Raw genomic sequence first — 21,215 nt, 5'->3', positions numbered from 1 at the left:
GAAGGGGTGTATATCTAAGGGCAGCAGTGTGGAGTAGTGGTTAAGACTCTGGACTCTTGATCGGAGGGTCGTGGGTTCAATCCCCAGTGGGGGACACTGCTGCTGTACCCTTGATCAAGGTACTTTACCTAGATTGCTCCAGTAAAAACCCAACTGTATAAATGGGTAATTGTATGTAAAAATAATGTGATATCTTGTAACAATTGTAAGTCGCCCTGGATAAGGGCGCCTGCTAAGAAATAAATAATAATAATAATATCTCACTGCTCATGAACAAGTAGGAAACCCACTGATCCTCAACTACTGCTCCTAATGATCTACCCCATCTCCAATCCTCCAAGTCTACAGCTTAAGTTGCAATCTGGTTTCTCAGCTTCTCTCACGGCATAGCACACAGCTCCCAACTTACAGCTCCCAGCTCCAGCACAGTTCATCTCCAGCACCCCCTCCTCAACACTCCCCACCCCACAAGTTCAGTCTATCACGTCTCATTAACAGTGGCGACTGGTGGTCAAAAAAAATGGGGAGGCAGAAAAAAGCAGAGGTTTTGGGGTCCCCTTCAGCCACCAGCAGCAGAAGAATTGTATTCTATTCTGACTGACAACACTTTTCATATCTTCTTAACATTTCACCCCAATTCAAAGCTGTTAAACACAGCCAGCAGAAAAAATAAAACAAGCCCATCGTAATTTATTCTAATAAACATAACTGTTACACACTGCCAGAGTATGTTTAAAATACAACATTAATATAGCTTTTAGATTTCAAGACCATGTCACTTTAACATACTTTGCATAAAATATTTTCTAAGCAAAGTTGTTAAAGCAGGAGAAAGGCAGACACGAATCAAGCACATCCTATCCACTTCATCTGTTCAACTTAATAAATGAACAACAGAAAAATGAGATACCGTTCTGTACATACAAGACAGATCTGTTTAATATAAAATAAGCTATTCAGACAAACTTCAGTTCTGGAGCCAGGAACATTACTAACTGTATGTCTTGAAGCAAAGGTGGTTGATGGAAAACCTCCTCCCAAAAGTAATTAAAAAAACACAAACAGTCATTTTAATGGAAACCTAGTCAATATGGTCTAGGGCCTCCATGGGCAGGTAGCATGGCACTGATTGGACGTGGCTTGATGCGATTCTGCAAGGTGCTTTTAAAATTGTGCTGGAGGGATACGGGACCATTCATCAATGATTACCAGCCTCTCATTGCTTCAGGTTGTTCTGTATTGGGGGTAGAAATCTGCAGTCAGAATTGACCATACATAGACAGAGTCACACTACTTTAGAGACTGTTTCTTGTGAAAAAGCCTTGGTAGTAATTTCTGCCATCTTGAAATCAGGAGCAGCAGCCAACCAAACACCTCTTATCAGTCCTCTATCAAAGTGTGTCAGATCTTTGGTCCTGTGGTCCCATCGTGGTTATAGAGCTTCTAACCTCATCTCATCTCACCGACAGGAGACAGAATCCGTAACACAGAGCATCACACAGCACTGCCTGTTGCATAGTCCCATCAGTAAGTGCTTGCAGATATACAGACACTCCCCAGCTCTACACTGTATCACTGCACTAAATGATTTTCTCTTAGAGATTATGAATAATGTATCTGATGTCAAATTTCCATGATATGTGACACAGCAGGACCAGTACACTCTCTGGTTATTTCTTTTAGTTTTTCAGTCTTTATTTTCACTCTGAGTTTTTATCATGCCCAGAACATTACTTTGTTTCCTCTCCCCACTGACTTCCTTCCTGTGTCACAGGTAATAAGGCCCCCACTTGAATTGGGAGAGGAAATCAAGTACGACCAAGTCTGGAAAACAAAAATAATGTTCCGATCAGGAGAGGGCTCTTCATAAATCTATTGTTAAGATTCTATGCATAAACAGTGTGTAACCCCAGCCTGGGATTTGACAGCACGGTTTTCTGAAGCTGCAGATGAATTGCTGACAAACACTCTCCAGCTGCAACAGGTGTCCAAAGTCTTCATTGTATCACTTAGATTAAATGAATCATTTTATTGAGCAATGTAAACTTTCCATTTGGCACAGCAGGTCAAGTACATGCTGGTACTATTTCCCCTTGTTATTGTACCACAGAGCTGTGCTTTGTTTCCTCTCTTTCTTCACTTTGTTTCTTCCTGTCCCAGGACCCCTCTGGAGTCCTGCACTGGGGTCTGGGGTCCTATTACCTGTAACACAGCAGTGAAGTGAGTGGGGAGAGCAAACCAAGTACTGTCAAGTCTGGAAACACAAAAGAGAAGAGAAGGTTGTTCTGTAATGAGAGGATTGGAACGTCTCGGTTCAGACACGTTTAAAGGGATCTGGGTTGAAGAACAGATCAGTGAGAAACACTTCAGTGAAAGCACACGGTGGAATCGTTTGGAACGACAGTGTTTATTTTGCTTGGTTTGCTTCGCGAGGATAAGAAACGACAAGGAAATAGAAAGATATCCGAAGTCCAATTCCAGTGGTCAGAAAGTAAACAGAGTGCAAAGTCCTCTAATTTCACTCTCACCTCAAATGCAGAACTCAAATGTAGTGCTGTGTTTAAAACAAACAGCATCCAAACAGCATCATGAATGACAAACATGAGATTTACAATGAGATAGCGTGCTGCTCTTTCTCAACATCGTTCTTCTTCTTAAAATAAATTGTGCTTACATTTTTTTTCTAAGAAAATGTTAAGAAATTACAAGAATCTAAAATCTAAATAGGGTCAAATTGAAATCCGCAAACGCACAGCACAGCTCTACATCTGAGCCTAAATCTCGTTTTCAAATCTACTGGTACCTTTTCTTTAGAGCATAGATGTATACATCATTTTACCAAGGCATAAGCAATATTAATATTAACCCTTCCTTGCTGGCTCGCTGCCGTTTCATTTCTTCTGTTTTTCATCTGGTGTGGAAAACATGTGTCTCATCATGATATCAATAATATTCTATTACTATAGAAATAATACATGTGATGTCTCTATTACACTGGATAACGATGAACTATCAATCAAAAATGTAATGGCATTTTTCTTTTTCATTTAATATTCTCTGTTTCACTGGGTTTCGAGTGTAAAGCCTTCTTTCAATTAAGTGAGAATCAATTTTCATGGTATAAGAGAAGCAGAGCTGAGGCTCTGATGCCGTGAACATTTGATCTGTTCACTCTCAAAGTCCTGCTAGAATATTTGAATGGCGAATGTTTTATTTTTCATAATGACTGTACATTCTAATAGGTTACGGTGATTATTATCCTTAAACGGAAATACAAAAGTAATAAAACACAGCTCTAAAACTCATTTCAACATGTATCTTTTCTAAATGGTAACTTGAGTTCATATCCTCTCCTCCCACATTACTCACTGCTCCTGTTTAAACACACACTGAGAGCAGGGAGGGAGGCTCCATGTTAGCAGTGGAACAGGAACATCTGCTGGATGCCATTCCACCACAGGGAGGGGCCCTGTGCTGGTTGCCATTGTGACAGTCTCCAGTATCTCTGCAATGGACTCTGACCAACGCATGACTGACTGAACCTGTAATAAACTGATAAAACAGGCAGACATAAATATTAACAAGCAAACAAACTAAATAACCCCTAAATATATTGATATCCCTGAATTTACAAAAGCAATTCAATCATTCCAGGTACAATGTTCCGGTTAGGTCTCACATTTCCATTGCTTGATTTTCAAACAGGATATTTTTAAGCAACACGGGATAAATATTTCAGAGCTTTCAATGACTTCCTGTGCTGGTATCCTCATCACTACCTGTTCTGCCTGGGGTCATTCAACTGCATCATCAATATCTTGGTAACTCCAGGAAATCATAAAAACAGGTACATTTTGTTTGTTGTGAATTCATCAGTCTCTCTGTCTCACTACATCGAGTCCTATGGCAGTAGTACAAAATCTCAACATAACTAAATATGTTGTTGTTATTTGTTCCTAAAATGATTACAACTCCTGTCCCACTCTCTCCTCTCCACCCCTCTCACACTGTTTCAGCAGTCTCTGCTCAGCCTGCTTGTCTAAACCTGGCCTCAGTCCAAAACCCCGCCCGTAGAGCTTTATATAACTCCTGGAATTCAGAAACACAGGTAAGTTTTGTTTCTTGTGAAACCCATCCCTGTCTCTGTATCATTTCAACAGAAACAGCAGAAGCACATATTGTGATTCCAACCCAGGATCACACTTCATGCTGAATCGAGGGTATTGACACAACTATTCCAATGGCTGGAGTTCCATCCTTCTTATATTCCTGTACAGAACTAGACACTCTAACACAGCAGTCAAACACATTGTTAATACTGTGATAAATCAGGAGAAATGGACAGTCTAAACATGGAAACAAGCTTGTTCTTGTTATTCCACTTGTTCTCCTTGTTGAAGAAGAAACTCCCCTCCACTCCAAAAACAATTGAGAACTGAAGTGGAGGCATTTCTGTCCATTTTACCCACTCAGATCCCTCACTTTCTAAATATATTGGTGCATCTGAAAAGATAATAGCACCGTCTTCAAATACAAGATAAGGATTGTCAGATTGTCAAAGTATTTTACTTCAACAATGACAATAAATACATGAATTAATTAAAAATGAATAAATAAGGTTATATTTAAGTTTTAATATAAGAGATATGACTTTCAATTTTTATTATTATTTGTTTATTTAGCAGACGCCTTTATCCAAGGTGACTTACAGAGACTAGGGTGTGTGAACTATGCATCAGCTGCAGAGTCACTTACAATTACATCTCACCCGAAAGACGGAGCACAAGGAGGTGAAGTGACTTGCTCAGGGTCACACAGTGAGTCAGCGGCTGAGGTGGGATTTGAACCGGGGACCTTCTGGTTACAAGCCCTTTGCTTTAACCACTGGACCACACAGCCTCCTAAATTTGCACTTTAATCAAAACAATTGAATGCTTTTAAATTTGATCAGCAATAACTGCATGTAAATATTTTTATTAAATAAATACAATGGAAAATAGATTGATTAAAGTATTGTTTATATCATCTATATATATTCTTAATATTACATTTCTGATCTTTAATACCCTAGTGTGTGTATGCTGAATGATTCAATGTGATTTTTGCTTAGATCTTTATTTTAAATGCTTATTAAATATTCCAGCAATAACTGCCTCTGAAAACTCTTGTCCAGGCTGATTGTGTGGAAACGAGGTGGGGAAGCATATTGGCGGTGCACTGGGCACTGAAGCCCACAGGGTAAGCATTGTGCACAGCAGCCCGTGCAATAGTCATACGCTTCCCCACAATCAGCCTCCAGGAGTCTTTTCAGAAGCAGTGTTTTGCTGGAATAGTTAGTAAGCATGGTGAATAAAATCTAATCAGAAACAGCCACAGAACATCCTCATCAGGTAAGAAATGTAAAGAACATGATGACGTTTAAACCTTTAACCTCAGTGTGGTCCCCATGAGTGTTCATTAATATCTATCTATCAGGAGAGTTTTTAAAATGAGCAATTGTATCTGTTCATGAAAACACAGCAGCATGGCTGATTGAAATGAAATCTCTTTGAAATGTTTGATGAAGGGAGTCAGGAGGTGGGGTCCTATTACCTGTAACACAGGAAGGAAGGAAGTGAACAGGGAGAGGAAACCAGTGTGGGGGCTGCAGGATCAATGGGCTTCACCTGAGTCAAAGAGAGTGGAAATAAAGAATTGTGGAAAACAAAACGAGCAACAGCAAAACAAGAAGGGACTTGAGAGAATGATGTTCTGCTGATGAGAGGGAAGACATTGTCTGAAATAAATAAAACAAATAGTGCCCAGATTTGAAAAGTAGGTCCCTTTATTCTAAGCTTTGTTTGAGAGTCTGTTCTGTATAAAATGGTTTTAACTCATGAAATCAGCACTGTAATAAATGAGTATTTCAGTAACGTACACATCCTGCCTGATAACACTAGAACATGTCTAGTTCTCATAATATACAGCCTCCCCTGGACTGGAGGGACCACCCTTCACGTTCTCTTAGGCGGGTGAGCAGTTAAGACTCTGTGCCTCAAGCTTGCTCTGAACTGGAGGTAAGAAAGCAGTTGGTGCTCTGAGACAAGTTTGTGGTTGAGGACTAATGGACTTGAGATGTGGATTAATGCCCACGAAGATCGAACTCCACCAAACTCACTTCCCTTGTGAACATCTGAGGATTCAGACCCACACAGAAGTGAAGGTCTAGTGCAGTCAAATACATACTGTAGCTATAGAATGGTTAATGTGACAATGCCATTCTCAAAATCCAGTCCCACTCACAACTCTCTCCTCTCCGCCCCTCTCACACTGATTCAGCAGTTTCTGCTCCTCCTGCTTGTCTAAACCTGGCCTCAGTCCAAAACTCCACCTCTTACAGCTTCACACAACTCCAGGAAATCAGCACAGTGAAGTTTCTGTTATCAAATCATCAGTCTCTGTCTCGCTGCAGCAAGATGGCTTCAAACTTGTGGTCACAGGAGCAGTTTAGCTGTTCAGTGTGTCTGGAGCTGTTGAAGGACCCAGTCACTATTCCATGTGGACACAGTTACTGTATGGGGTGTATTAAGAACTGCTGGGATCAGACTGATCATACAGGTGTCTACAGCTGCCCCCAGTGCAGAGAGACCTTTACCCCAAGGCCTGTTCTGCGTAGAAACACCATGCTGGCTGAAGTTGTAGAGAAATTAAAGAAGACAGGACTCAATCCTCCTCATGCTCAAAGTTATGCTGGACCTGGAGATGTGCCGTGTGATTTCTGCACTGGGAGAAAGTTCAAAGCTTTGAAATCCTGTTCGACATGCCTGGCCTCTTACTGTGAAACACCCGTCAAGCCACACTATGAGGGGGCTGCTTTCAAGAGGCACAAGCTGATCAATGCAATTGGAAATCTGGAGCAGAAGATTTGTGCTGAACACCAGAAGGTTTTGGAGGTCTTCTGCAGAACCGATCAGACGTGTATTTGCTTATTGTGTACACAAGATGAACACAAGAGCCATGATACAGTCTCAGCTAAGAAAGAAAGGACTGGGAAACAGGTAAGGGTTTGAACCATTTCCTTGTGCCTATCCTAGAAGATAAGATTTCCTAGGGATATTTAACATGTTTACTAGTTATACAGTTTCACATCAGATCAGTTTTTTTATATATGTGTGTGTGTGTGTGTGTGTGTCATGGATTCAAATGTATTTCAAACTAAGTTGGGTAGTTTGTGGTACATTGGAATTGAGTGTAAAATAGTATAATTTATATTCCTAGTATTTTGTATATTTGGTTATTTTATATAATCATTTGTCTGTTTCATTGTTTAAGATATTATAGTCTAATTGATTAAACTGTGTAAACATAAAGTTCCTAGTAAAGACAAGCACCTATTTTAAAACTCTTTAAGGTCCAGGTCAATTTCCGCTTGTTTTCAATGTTTTCAGATTTGTGCGTACAGCTCCATAACTGTAGGGGTGACATGCAAGTGTCTCACATCAAATGAAAGGGAACAAACTGGGCTTGCATGTAAAACAACACTCAGCAATCTCACCCTCTCTTTGGTGTAGGTAACAAAAAAACACAAAAAAACACTAAAAAATAATCTTCATTTATTGTTTATTAAAACAGTCAGCATTGCTGGTACAATCTAACGCTGCTGAACGAAACCTGAACATGAAATGAACATTGGGTACATTCTGAATAGATTGAGCTAAAAGCAAAGAAAAATATGAACATATTTACAAAAGTAGCAAAAACGGGGAAATAAACAGAGTGTGTAAGTGCTGCCTGTGTGCAGCTGAGTGCCAGGGGGGCTTGCAGGAGCACATTTAGGCTGAGCTGCTTGTTAGTCAGGCTCTGCTTCTGTGTTCCTCTTCTCATGTGAGAGAGCTGCTGTGGGGGTAGGAGGGGAGGGTGTTCTTCTTTTGGGTGCAGATATGCTGGAGCTTCTGCACTGTAATTAAATAAAACACAAATACATGCATACAATCTTATGCTATACACAATATTATATCTTACCATCTTGTGTAAGAAGGCGTGCCACCTGCTGTAGCCTGAGACTTTGTGAAGAAAACTCTGATGTCACCACTTTACAAGCTGCAGCAGATTTGAGAAGTCTTTTCAGTAAGCAAGCAAATCACAAAATAAAAAATACTTTTCACACACACACGCACAGGCACAGAACCACACACACACACACAAACACACACAATCACACATAGACACACGCAAACGCACACGCACACACACACACACACACTGACACACACACACACAGACACACACACACACTGACACACACACACAGACACACATCAGCCATTGGCGGTCGCACTTTATTACTTCAAAAAATATGAGAAATATAAAAAAATTAAAAAGTAACAATTACAATTTCTAAATAATATATATTTACATCTGTAACAAAGTGTAGTCTGCGGAGAAAACAGGACTACACCTGCCAGAAGGACACAGGCTGAAAAGCCCTAATTTAATTGCTAATTATTGTTAATTATCACCTACACCTGGCTATCATTGTAAATTGGAGCAGGTGCAGGGTACTTAAGAGAGCAGTCAGTCTGCTCAGGGCTGCTGTGTGAAGGAACCCGATTGAAGAGGTGCTCAATCGTACTAAAAAAAGGTAACTGTGTGTTTTCCAGCAAAAAGCTTAGCTGTCCGGCTTACTAAAATTAGGTTCCTGACGTGTGTAGTCAGCGCTCCAAAAAACAGAGTTAGGATTTTCGTTTATTTTGAATTGTAAAAATGAAAGTCTGTGCAAGCGCGTTTCTTTCAATTCCTGTGTGTTTGGTCGTCTTTTGAAGGGAAAAGAGCCAGAGAGAGCCTGTGTGGCGAGCGTCTCCATTACACATCATATAAAGAAAAAACAATGCTATGCTTATAAAGGATCTCGTTTTTGTACAAAGCCCATCTCCTTCAGTATCGTAGCTCACCAAACACATCCATCACTGTCACTAAATACCGCAATCTTCTACCAACCTCCTCTGCACTGAATCTGTTTTATTTTTGTTAGCTCTGAAGGTTCATGTTCATTTTGAGTCGCCATTTCTTCTTTATGTTTTAAATCTACATTGTCTGTACAATAACTTCAACGCAGGCTTGCGAAGACCAGAAATGCAGGAAATAAACAAGGCTGCTGTTTACAAAGATAGAGGACTTGCAAGGGTGTCCATAATACTGCCTGATTAAACTGCCTTTAATGTTATTACCGCCGCTGGTCATTTTCATAATTAGGTGGACTTTAAAGAGTTAAAAACAGTAAAATAAAAGATTAATATTAAATACATATTAGATTAAAGACAAATCTAATATGCTTCAGTTACCTAGGTGCTTAACAAAACTAACATGTAACACATGCTAGATCAGCCATCATTCACTGTTACTAGTATGACACAGTACCATCTAGTGGACAGCTACTGTGGCTCAAGTGTCCTTCTGTATTGCTGGCCACTGTGCACTAGATGGTGTTGTATTTTACTACTATGCACACATGTTCTCTGATCTAGCCTGTGCTACAGATGTCTATGGCATTCACCTAGAATGGAAGACAATTATATTCGAGAACCACTGAGAATTATTGCAAACATTGTAAAGAAAAAAAGAAAATATATTTAAACTAAATTGATTCTGTCAGTTTCAATAGTATACTTAAACAGGTCTGTGTTGGATGTGACAGGATATCACTCAGTGCCACATCAGAAATGTCAATGTGTCACTGTGTTTCTACACAGAAGCAGCTGGGAGAGACACAGACAGAAATACAACAGAGAATCCAGGAGAGACTGAAAGAAGTGGAGGAGCTGAAACTGGCTGTGGAGTCACTGAAAGTGGGTATTGACAAGAGGGTATTATTATTAGTGGGGCTTGCGAAGCAAGAGTCCCCACTTTAAATCTTCGACATACTTCTTCTTCTTCTTTGGCACGCAACTCCTCTTACACCATTTAAACTACAAACGCCGTTCAAACTTTAAAACGTGTAGACCGGTCTGGAATAGTGTGCTTGTATATAACTGTTTGATACTTTATACTTTTTAAACTATTAAGCTTTTTGTCCTTTTTATTTCCATCTTAATTCACTTTAATGGGACTTTCTTCAACATTCTAAAGCTCCCCATTGTTTAAAAACTCCCATCTTCCAACATTCTATTTACTGTAAACGACGTAACTTGACACAAATCAGCTACTTTGACCACTTTCCCAATAAGTAAAACAAAAAGTTAGAGGATATGGAACCTTCCTCTACTTCTCTGCTATTCAAAACAGAAATAACTTTTACCAATCAAGAGGTACAGCTGTTTTAGTAACCGCATCAACTCAATTTTCTCTAACTTTTTATAAACTGCCATTTTGACCACTTTCCCAACAAGTTAGACAACTACTTAGAGTAAATGAAATCTTCCTCTTCTTCTCAGCTATTCAAATATGAAATCAAAACAGGAATGTCATCTTCCAATCAAGAGGTACAGCTGTTTTAGTAACCGCATCAACTTCTTTCATTAGGCTACTGCCCACTGTTGAATTAACTGTCATAGAACTTTGAGAAATTTCAAATTCTAGCACATTCTAAGCATGAAACAATGTGACTTTTGACACAAATCAGCTACTTTGACCACTTTCCCAATACAGCAAGCCCCACAACTTTACTTGTAAAATTACTATCTAGTTATTATTATTATTAAGCTTCCAAGCCGTAGGCTGTGGAAGCCTATTGTTTTTGTTAGGTTTATTATTATTATTATTATTATTATTATTATTATTATTATTATTATTATTATTATTATTATTTTATTTTTTAATGCCAAAACATGCTCAAAAACTCACGAAATTCGGTACACTGGTAGATGCCTATGGAGTTTAGTCGGTGATATTCAGCAAATTTGCGCAAGTCACATGATTCGGCAGCCATATTGGATTTTGCGGAATTTGTTAAAACACCTGTGTATCGGAAACCGCTTACTGCAGAGTTCTGAAAATTGCTATACATGTTGAGGGATAGTCCACGATTAACTGTTAATATGAAGCTGATTGGTTCTGTGTTTTGGCAACCACATTGATTAATGACATCAAATTACCATAAATATAAAATCATCAAAATTCAAACATCTTCTCTGAAACCGCTTATCCGATTGAAACAAAAATTGAAATAAAATATCTCAGTATGGTCATCTGTTACGCTTGTTCAAGGGAAGTTGCTACTGTGAAAATCATGGCGTCCACGGTGCATTACATCATCAACATACTCAACTGGCTATAAAAATGCGTAGAACTCCTTATCGGCTGCACCAAAATGCACAAAATTTGACACAGATGTTGAGGACTATGTGATGTTGTGTCATGGTCAATATGGCGGCCTTTGGTCAAATGGTGTGGCAGCCATCTTGGATTTCATGAAAAGTTCAGACAATATTCAAAAGTCTTCTTCTCATGAACGGTAAATAGTACAGCTGTGAAAAATGTTGTACATTGTGCACTCATGTCCACGATTGATTCTACTTAAGGAAAAATGGATTGGTCACATGGTGTGGCAGCTATGTTGGATTTTACGTGAAACACTTAAAAAACAACTCCTCATGAGCACTTTGGCTGATTGACGTGAATCTTGGGTATATGTTATCTTTGACTGTCCTCTAAAAATATTAGACAGGAAAAGTTCCTACATCAACAAACATGACCGCCATGAGCCAATCAATATGGGTGACATGCCAGTCTGCCCAAATTTTACACTGAAATGACACATTCCCACCACTAGGGGCAGCTGTTAACATGGAAACGTCAGAACAGTCTTGGAAAAATATTTCTTGATAGCAGACATTTTTCGTTGGTGCGAGAACAGTTTTACTAAGTCATGTAACTTAAAACACAGTAATTACATTGGAAAGGATTATATTAATTTAGACGTACACACAGTATATTATACAAAGATATATACTGTAAACTAAGAAAACATTATTTTAAAAACTGTTGCAGCTGCATCCACGCGAAAAAAAAAACTACTGGCAAAATTCAAAGTCTCAAGACAAAAGTTATACGCGGTTTGTAATACTTATGAACAAATTAGTTTTATTAAAGCTACCATGAGTATAATTTTGTTAGAATGTTAATATCTGGCAGATGTAAGCTATGTTCTACCGTTTATTTTAATTATATTAAGGTGTATTTATAGGGCTGTGTTTAGAGATAAATCAGGTCCGATTCAGTTGCAATTCAACAGTACAAACTGCGTAATGTTGTTTGCTTACATGTAATAACCTTGTGGATATGCTGGCTTCACACAACTGCACACATGCTCACACACAGTAGTATTCACTTGCTTTATCAAATACAATTGTATAGGAGACCGCACGGCTATTCACAGCGAATCCTCCCAAAAAACGAACATTTTCCACCTGTACACTTGAGCGATTTCGATTGACTGACTTTTATAATTAATAATATACTATATATATATATATATATATATATATATATATATATATATATATATATATATATATATATATATATATATATATATATAGGTTGATATATGGCAGATGTCAATTATGTTCTACCGTTTATTTTAATTATATTAAATTGTATTTACAGGGCTGTGTTTAGAGATAAATCAGGTCTGATTCAGTTGCAATTCAACAGTACCCACTTGAAGAGAAAAAAAAAAACCTGCGTAATGTTATTTGCTTACTTGAAAATATCCTCGTGGATATGCTGGCTTCACACAACTGCACACATGCTCACACACAGTAGTATTCACTTGCTCTATCAAATACAATTGTATAGGAGACCGCACGGCTATTCACAGCGAATCCTCCCAAAAAATGAACATTTTACTATAAATATTCTCTAAAACACTGTGTAATTATTTAATCGCTGTTTAGCAGCTCAACATAAACCGCAGATGAAAACATTTCACGTCCACATTTTCCACCTGTACGCTTGCGCGATTTCGATTGACTGACTTTTATAATTAATAATATAGGTCATTTTAACTAACAAAGTATCCACAAAACTCTTCAGAATCGCTTGCTCTATGAAATACAATTGTAACGGCTTTGTTGTGGCTTGAACAGAATTGCAAAGTTTGCAAGTTTGAAGTTACTTTTGTTATTTTAGAAAACTGGTGTGTTTATATGAGCACTATAGGTAATGCAAGTAGTGTAATGTGTAATACATAAATAGGTTTATATAGTATGGTTAAGTTCTGCTAAAGGTCAAATTTAAAGCTGGCTGTAAAACTTCTCATCATTTCTTGTTGACTGCAGATAGTTGTTATATAACATGCAGAGTTCTGATTGAAGCCAAAATGAGCATAAATGATCTAAGTATGATTATTTGTTATGTTTGTTCAAGGCAAGTTGCTACAGTACAAAACATGGCTGCTGTGGGCCAATGACATTTCAGTATTGGTCATCTAACCAGTGATTCCCATATTTTTGCCAAAATTGACAGTCAGCTGTATCCAAAATGATTTGTGATGATATCTATAACAACCAATGTGCTTAAATTTCACACTAACTGCTTGGAAGCCGTAAAGTTGCTTGCAACTCTAGTTATTATTATTAGCAGATGGACTGGAACACATCTACAGAAGTTTACTGTCTATGCCTGATGTGTTTTTAATATCAATTCTAACCATGTCTCCTCTACTGTATTCTTTCAATCAGAGATCTGCATGCATAGAAATAAAGGAAAGTAAGAAGATCTTTACTGAGCTGATCCGATCCATTGAGAAGATCCACACTGAGTTTATTGAGCTGATTGGAGCTAACGAGAAGGCTTCAGTGAATCAGGCTGAAGGACGCATGAAGAAACTGGAGCAGGAGATTGCTGAGCTAAGGAGGAGAAATGCTGAGCTGAAACAGCTTTCAGAGACAGAGGATCACATCCATTTTCTACAGGTAACATCACTGCTTGTTAGAAAATCTCAAGTCCATAACTGGGACGGTTTCAGACAGACCTCTCCAATTGAATGAATCCTTGCTTTTCCCCAGGAATGTTTTGGACCCCATTCTGTTTCACTGAAAACTCATTTTCTCCACTTTCCTGTTGTAGAATTTCCAGTCTATTTGTGCCACTCCTGAAGCTGGAGACTTACCCAGCGTTACTGTCAATACAGACATCTTTTTTGGGGCTGTGAGGAAAGCTGTATCTGAAGTTAAATACCATATTGAGGACTTCTGCAAGGGGGAATTAGTCAAAATAAACGCAAGAGGTTGGTGTGAAATAGATTACTTTGGTAGAGATTTCTCAAATAGACCACGGCTTGAGGAGGCTTTATAAAGACCTCTTGCAGACTTTTGGCTATATGAATATTGCAGATGTTTTATTTCAAATGATTTCCCCAGGTTGAAACGCCCCACCTCATTTACAGTTACATCTCGAGTGATGAGAGCAGGAAGGAAGAGAGTTTTTAAAGACATTACATGAGAAAACAACACAATAACATTCAAACACAGACAGAGGAATTCAAACATTAAACAACACATTAATTCCATATAGGATGCTAACTTATAGTCGTGCACTTTCTTATCAATGTTTTATATGAGTTGGAGGTCATGGTCATGTTTGTATTCCAAATCCTCTACAGTAAAGTCTTTGGTTTAAAAATGTTTTCTGTATTTTATTTAACAAATGAAACAGCAGTTTATACCCTGGGGTCTAGCAGCAGTGACAGACGTTTAAAAGGTAAGGCTTTTCTTCCAGATTTTATCTACAGAGACATTCTCCCTTTTTGGAAGCACCTAACACCTCAGTAAAAGAGTGGCTGGAGATGTATTAGATTAGTTCTTGTGTGAAATATTCCTGATCAGGGTGGAGTTATCTGGGTCCTTTGCTACACTGATAAACTGAACAGATGCACTTTGTGTTTAAAGATTAAGAGCATGGCAGATTGCTGTTTGGAGTCTTGTGTGTGTTGTGTATTAATCCACATGTTTCAATTCTATTTCTCTCTCTTTTTTTCTATCCAGTGAATGAAGTTGCAGTTTACAGTCTGCAGGCTCCAGAGCCAAGGAACAGAGCTGAGTTTTTAAAATGTCTGTTTTCACTGAATTATTATTACTTATCAGTAATTAAACCCATTAATCTACACTCTCTCCAACAAGTATTGCTTCAGATGAATACATAAACAATGACTGAGGGGCATTTGTTGCCTGTTTTTCCACTCAGACCTTTCTCTCTCAAAATATATTGGTATCCCTGAATAGATAACACCGAGTAACATTTTTTTTTGTTCCTGGGTAGTAAGTGTTATTTCCTAATTGCTTATGCCTCAAAAGTATAGAAAATGGCTATTATTCCCCACAAACTTTGCTTTTGTGACCAGGACAGTGATAAGCTGAATGCAACGGCACTTGGCGTGTTTAATAAATCAAATAAACAAAACAAAAGATTTAAACAAAACATCAAAACAGAAAACAAAAAGGCGCGATGGCCAAACAAATAGAAACAAGTATATTTTTAAATATAGCAATTTTTTTTTATATTCTCCTCGCTCTCTCTCCGCTCTCCTGTACTCTCTACACTCAAAACCCAATATATCCACAGAAAGGCCTTAAATAGCTGCTTCCAATTATATAATGTTGTGACAGGGTCTTACGTCACGTGCGTGGATAGCCGCTGTTTAGCAATACAGAAAAGAAAGTAAAGGTGGTCATGTGATGTTACCAGCCATGGTAACGCACAGAGGACACATACAGCAAGCTTTACAAAAGGCAAAAATAAAACACAGTACAAAAACTACAAATAAAAAGTGCCCCAGAGGGCGAGCGCTAGCCTTAAAACGAGGCGTCCCGCTCCAGGAACCGGCTACACTACGTAACCCTCGCTATACATCACATGGGATCACAATCCCCTAACTAACCTACTCATGAGCCGGTATTCATACAACGACTCGTACTGCTTCATACGGCTTTGGCTGGGCATTGCCTTCACAAGCACCGCCTGCAGTCTCAGGGTTGCGTAGCGGTCGTTCCTGCAGCGTGGACTCTCTCCTCCCGAGTATACGCCGCTCCCCTCTGGCATGGCATTACAGTCGCCTCGAACCATCTCCCACGGATGCTTTTGAACTGACGGACTCTTGGTCGAGACCCGCCCACCTGCTGATTGAGGTCCAGCACAGCCAATCACTTGATGCCCTTCCCCTCAACCAAGCCTAGCAGGCAGCAAGTCTCAATCGAGCGCCCGTCTGTAAACAATAATGTACTTAAACAAATCAACTCCAAAACGACATACAATAAACCCATCTCCCCATACAAACCATACCAACACTAAATACACACATGCAGGGCAATCGCCCTGCTACAAATTTATTTTGTTGTGGAATGTATAATTGTTTTATATAAGCTGTGCACCCCAAATAAATCATAACAAAATTTATAATAATAAATCATATTTTTTAAAAACTGCCAATTTCGACACCTTTCTAAGTTAGTTATAGAAAAAAAAAATACTGGTATTTTATGGTAGTCCACACTAAGTAAAATATCACAAAGTACATTGCCAAATCGTATGTAACAACTTTTAACATTAAAATATATGAATAAATACAAGTACAAAATGCAGTTGTTTTTATTAAATTATTCAATAATTTTGCGTTCTTACAAGAAAAATGATATTATATACAAACGCTATAGAATTCAATATAACCACGAATATCAAACAAAACAAAACAAAAAAGTCTAAAGAAAAACAAACCATAACAACAACAAAAAGGATGAACTACAAATACAAACAATGCATTTCATTTTGGCACATAAACATCATGTAAAAAAATCTATAGAAAAAACTAACTTTATGGCGATCATAAAGCAGTAATTGTAAAGATAATGGGGTGATGCAATAAATGTGGCCACCACTGTAAGCAAGAAAACAAACAAACATATAAATAAATAAATAAACAAACAAATAAAAGTGATATAGTGTGGTGTATTCTTCCACTTCAAAATACGCGTTTTCTGTATATGCATTTTTACCATATCATCAAAATTGAGTTTTTTTGTTCCTATTGCCTAGGCTCAGAAAGACTGATTTGATTGACCCATGGCTTATTAGGGCCGTGAGAATCCCAGAAAAAAGTATTTAAAACCACAAATTATAGCAGTCCGGCACTTAGGGGTTAAACTTTCTAAATATAAAATTGCAGGGAGCAAAGAGGAGGCAGAATGGAGGTGGCAGCTTTGGGGAGGAGGCAGAGAGCAGGGAGCAGGGAGGAGACAGCAAGGAGGAAATAGCATGGAGGAGGGAGGAGGGAGCAGGGAGGAAACAGCAGAGAGTAGACAGCATGGAGGAGAGCATGGAGAAGGAGGGAGCACAGAGAAACAGCAGCGAGGAGACAGCAGGGAGGAGGAAGCAGGGAGGATGGAGCAGGGAGGAGGGAGCATTGAGCAGTGAGGGGGGAGCAGGGAAGAAACAGCTGGGAGGAGGGACCATAGAAGTGAGAGGAGGTAGCAGGGAGGAGGGAGCATGGAGTCACGAGTAAGGAGGAGGGAGCAGGGAGGAAATAGCAGGGAGGAGACAGCAGGAAGGAGACAGCAGGGAGGAGGAGAGCATGGATGAGGGAGTATGGAGCAGGGAGTATGGAGCAGGGAGCAAGGAGGAAGCAGCAGGGAGGAGACAGCAGGAGGAGGGAGGAGGGAGGAGGGAGCAGGAAGGAAACAAGGGATGAAGCAGCAAGGAGGAGTGCACATGGAGGAGGGAGCAGGGAGGAGGGAGCATTGAGCCAAGAGGAGGAAGCAGGGAAGAGGGAGCATGGAGATAGGAGGAGGGAGCAGGGAGGAAATGGCATGGAGGAGGGAGTGGGAAGTAGACCGCAGGGAGGATGGAGCAGGGAGGATGGAGGAGGCAGCAGGGAGAAGGGAGCAGGTAGGAGGGAGCAGGGAAGAGAGAGCAGTGAAAAGAGTGCATGGAGGAGGGAGCATAGAAGAGAGAGGAGGGAGCAGGGATGAGGGAGCAGGGAGGAGAGCACAGGGAGGAGGAAGCTGGGAGGAGGGAGGAGGGAGCAGGGAACATAGAGTGAGAAGGATGAGGGAACAGTGAGCATGGAGGAGGGAGCATGGAGGAGGGACCATGGAGGAGGGAGCTGGGAGGAGGGAGGTTCTGTACCATTCAATCCTAGTGGAGATTATTTTCTCAGTGCTTTGACTTTTCTAACCGTCTCTCCTCTATCTGTCATCTTCTCTTCAATCAGATTCCTGTCAGCTCACACTGGACCCCAACACAGCGCATAGAAAGCTCTGTCTGTCTGAAGAGAACAGAAAGGTGACATGGAGGAGAGAGACCCAGCCATATCCTGATCATGCAGATAGATTTGTCTGCCTGCCACAAGTGCTTTGCAGAGAGGGTTTATGTAGGACTCGCTGTTACTGGGAGATTGAGAGGAGTGGGACATTAGCTGAAATAGGAGTGACATATAAAGGAATTAGCAGGAAAGGAGGGGATGTTTCCTGTCTCCTTGGATACAATGACAAGTCCTGGAGTTTGGACTGCTCTTGTTCCAGTTACACTGCCTGGCACAATAACAATCACACTGCAATAACTGCCCCCTGCTCCCCCAGAATAGGAGTGTATCTGGACTTTAATGCTGGCACTCTGTCATTTTATGGCGTCTCTGACACAATGACCCTCCTGCACAGATTCCAAACCACATTCACTGAACCGCTCTATCCTGGATTATTTGTTTTTTCTGATTCTTCTGTAACAATCTGCCAGCTGAACTAGAAAACCTTTGTATTGAACTCCCTGTCTGTCCTCTCCACTCCTTTGTATGAAAGTTTAATGTGACATGTGCTCAATGTGACATTGTCCATGTGGATTCATTGCGTAAAATCAAGCAGTCAATATGGAAGATCAATAGTGTGTTTATCTCCCCAATCCCTATTTCTGTATCACTTTTTAGTCTCTCCCATTTCTTTCTTTCTTTCTTTATTTCTTTCATTCTTTTCATGTTATATGTTAGGGTTGTACACACTACTGGACAATAGGGTGTCGGGCAGAGTCCGCAATGTGTTGAAATTGTTTTGAAGGTCCATTCCTCAATGCCTATCAGCCTATACTTGAAGCTTGGTTATTCAGACTTTGAAAGGATTAGATACAAGGCAGGTTATGAGCCTGATACAATGTAACCAATAAGGTCATGCATGCAATTGAAGTTGTATGTTAAGGAAACAGAGGGGAAAGGTTATAACTGTCAATTAGTTCAGGACATGCATATAGTCTAAAGTTGGTTTTTAGCTGGTATATCAGGAGAAAGTACATGAGCATCTGGGAACTACTTGGGGATTCTGATCCAGAGGACAAGACTTCCAGCCCTGCCTTGCAAAAGAGTTCCTTCAGATGAGACACAAAACAAACAAGCTCATATTGGAAGTGACTCTGCAGCAGCAACAGCAGCAGTTGTTGATGATGCAGAGTTCACCCCTTAGTCTCTGGAGGTCACTTTGGATAAGAACGTCTGCTGAATAATAATAATAATAATAATAATAATAATAATAATAATAATAAATACAAGGCTATTTCTATTACTATATAGCTACTATAATCTGCATAAGAATATATTTGTTAGAATTGTTTGCTGTTCTATCACTTTGCAATAATGGAATGAGTGCTATTAAATAAACTGTCTAATTTGCTATACTGAAATCAATACTTGTCATTGCCTTTACTCTTCACTATTAAATCCTATAGGCTCAGGATTAAGGTATAAATACCACAGTTCCCTAAGTACTCATTAGAAAAGTTGTATTTTGTTGCTGTCTGTGTTTGCCATAATGACCACTGTGGCAGGTAGAACAGAACGCAGCACAGAAATAGGGGGCGGGGCTAAGCCTTGTTCACGAATGTGTTCATTTAAATGGGTGTTTGTATTTTGTGTTATGATTTGAAGGGTATTCAGTGTTTAGTTAAAAACACAATGTATTGTATGATTTAAAATGTTTTGTTTAAGTTTTGTTAAACGGGTATGCTATTGTATGGTTTGAATGGTTGATTTTTCTTTGTTATTGCTTGGTTTGGATAAGACTAAAGCGAGGCTTGTGTCACGGTTCTACTGGATGGGGCTGGATGGTGACAGCAAGTGTTTTTGTGAACGTTGTGTGGAGTGTTAGAAGGCCAGTCCTAGAGCCGTCCCACGAGCCCCACTGGTGCAGTTGCCCCTAGTGGAAGCTCCGTTTGAGCGTATTGGAATGGATTTGGTTGGGCCGCTGGAGAGGAGTGTGGCAGGATACACACACCTATTGGTCATTCTGGATTACTCCACGCGTTATCCTGAGGCCATTCCCCTTCGCTCCTCCTCAGCCAAATCTGTTGCCAACGAGCTTGTGAAGGTCTTTTCCTGGAGAACAACCACCAAGTAAAGGTGTTAAAACCAAGCCTCACCCAAGACAAGAGTCTTAACCCTTTCCAGCCGACACTCTCTAATTTCATAGAAAAATTCATGATGATAAAAAAGTCATTTCTCAGCCGTACACCAGCTATCTTGTTTTTTTTTTGTGTTTGGGTCATTGCCATGACCACGGGCCGTGTCATTATACCATTGGTTTAGGGCTAGGATGGGTGTGGCATATATTATTTTGAGTTGCCAGTGCCATTACGACTGAGTGGACAGTGGACTCGAAGTTCTTTATCTACAATTCTACAGTTCAAGGACTGATAATCAACACATAATCTAAAAGGTAAATACTTAAAATAATTAGTCGTATGTTTTTTTTACTTATTTTGTTTTTAAAACTTTATGTTTCTTGGGTTTAAAAAAAATGCTGCGTCATGTCGGTCTCTGTGTGTCTTTGCTTGCTTGCTTGCTTGCTAGGCAGAGCTAACTATGTAAGATCCAAACAAGAGTAACTACTGTACTAGCATATAACAAAAATAAAATAAAAAAAATATTTAAGTTAGTTTCACTTCTGTTCGTGTTCATTTTAGTTTCTTTTCCCCCTTTTTTAAGTTGTTTCTCCTCAGGAGAAACTAGACATACTGTGTGTGATGTGAAACTACATCAGCAGTATATGTTGATTCTTTCGATATGTTTTGTTGTTTGTTGTTTTTTTTTATTTTTAGGACATATCATTTTTAGCTGTAACTTTAGTCAATATTATCATTATGTAGCTGTTTTAATTTATTTTAACTTTCGGTAATTACTTCATATTTTATTAGAAGAGAGAGAGGGATGATTTAGCAGTAAGTTAGTTATAATTTAGCCATGTATTTTATCATGATTTACTTTATTT

General features: G+C 39.3%; 1 protein-coding gene across 1 annotated transcript; it reads left to right on the top strand.

Moving 5' to 3' along the window:
- Window positions 1-6,422: 6,422 nt before the first annotated feature.
- On the top strand, window positions 6,423-20,867 carry LOC131723176 (tripartite motif-containing protein 16-like protein). Its single transcript, XM_059016674.1, has 6 exons — window positions 6,423-7,037; window positions 9,729-9,824; window positions 13,659-13,892; window positions 14,047-14,206; window positions 14,964-15,029; window positions 18,182-20,867. The coding sequence occupies exons 1-6, from the start codon at window positions 6,456-6,458 to the stop codon at window positions 18,709-18,711; spliced, it is 1,668 nt and encodes a 555-aa protein (XP_058872657.1). The 5' UTR covers window positions 6,423-6,455; the 3' UTR covers window positions 18,712-20,867.
- Window positions 20,868-21,215: the final 348 nt, after the last annotated feature.

Source organism: Acipenser ruthenus, chromosome 53 (genome assembly GCF_902713425.1).
Source record: "Acipenser ruthenus chromosome 53, fAciRut3.2 maternal haplotype, whole genome shotgun sequence".
Taxonomy (NCBI): domain Eukaryota; kingdom Metazoa; phylum Chordata; class Actinopteri; order Acipenseriformes; family Acipenseridae; genus Acipenser; species Acipenser ruthenus.
The sequence above is the reverse complement of the archived record's forward strand: the minus strand, read 5'-3'. Positions and strand labels throughout refer to the sequence as shown.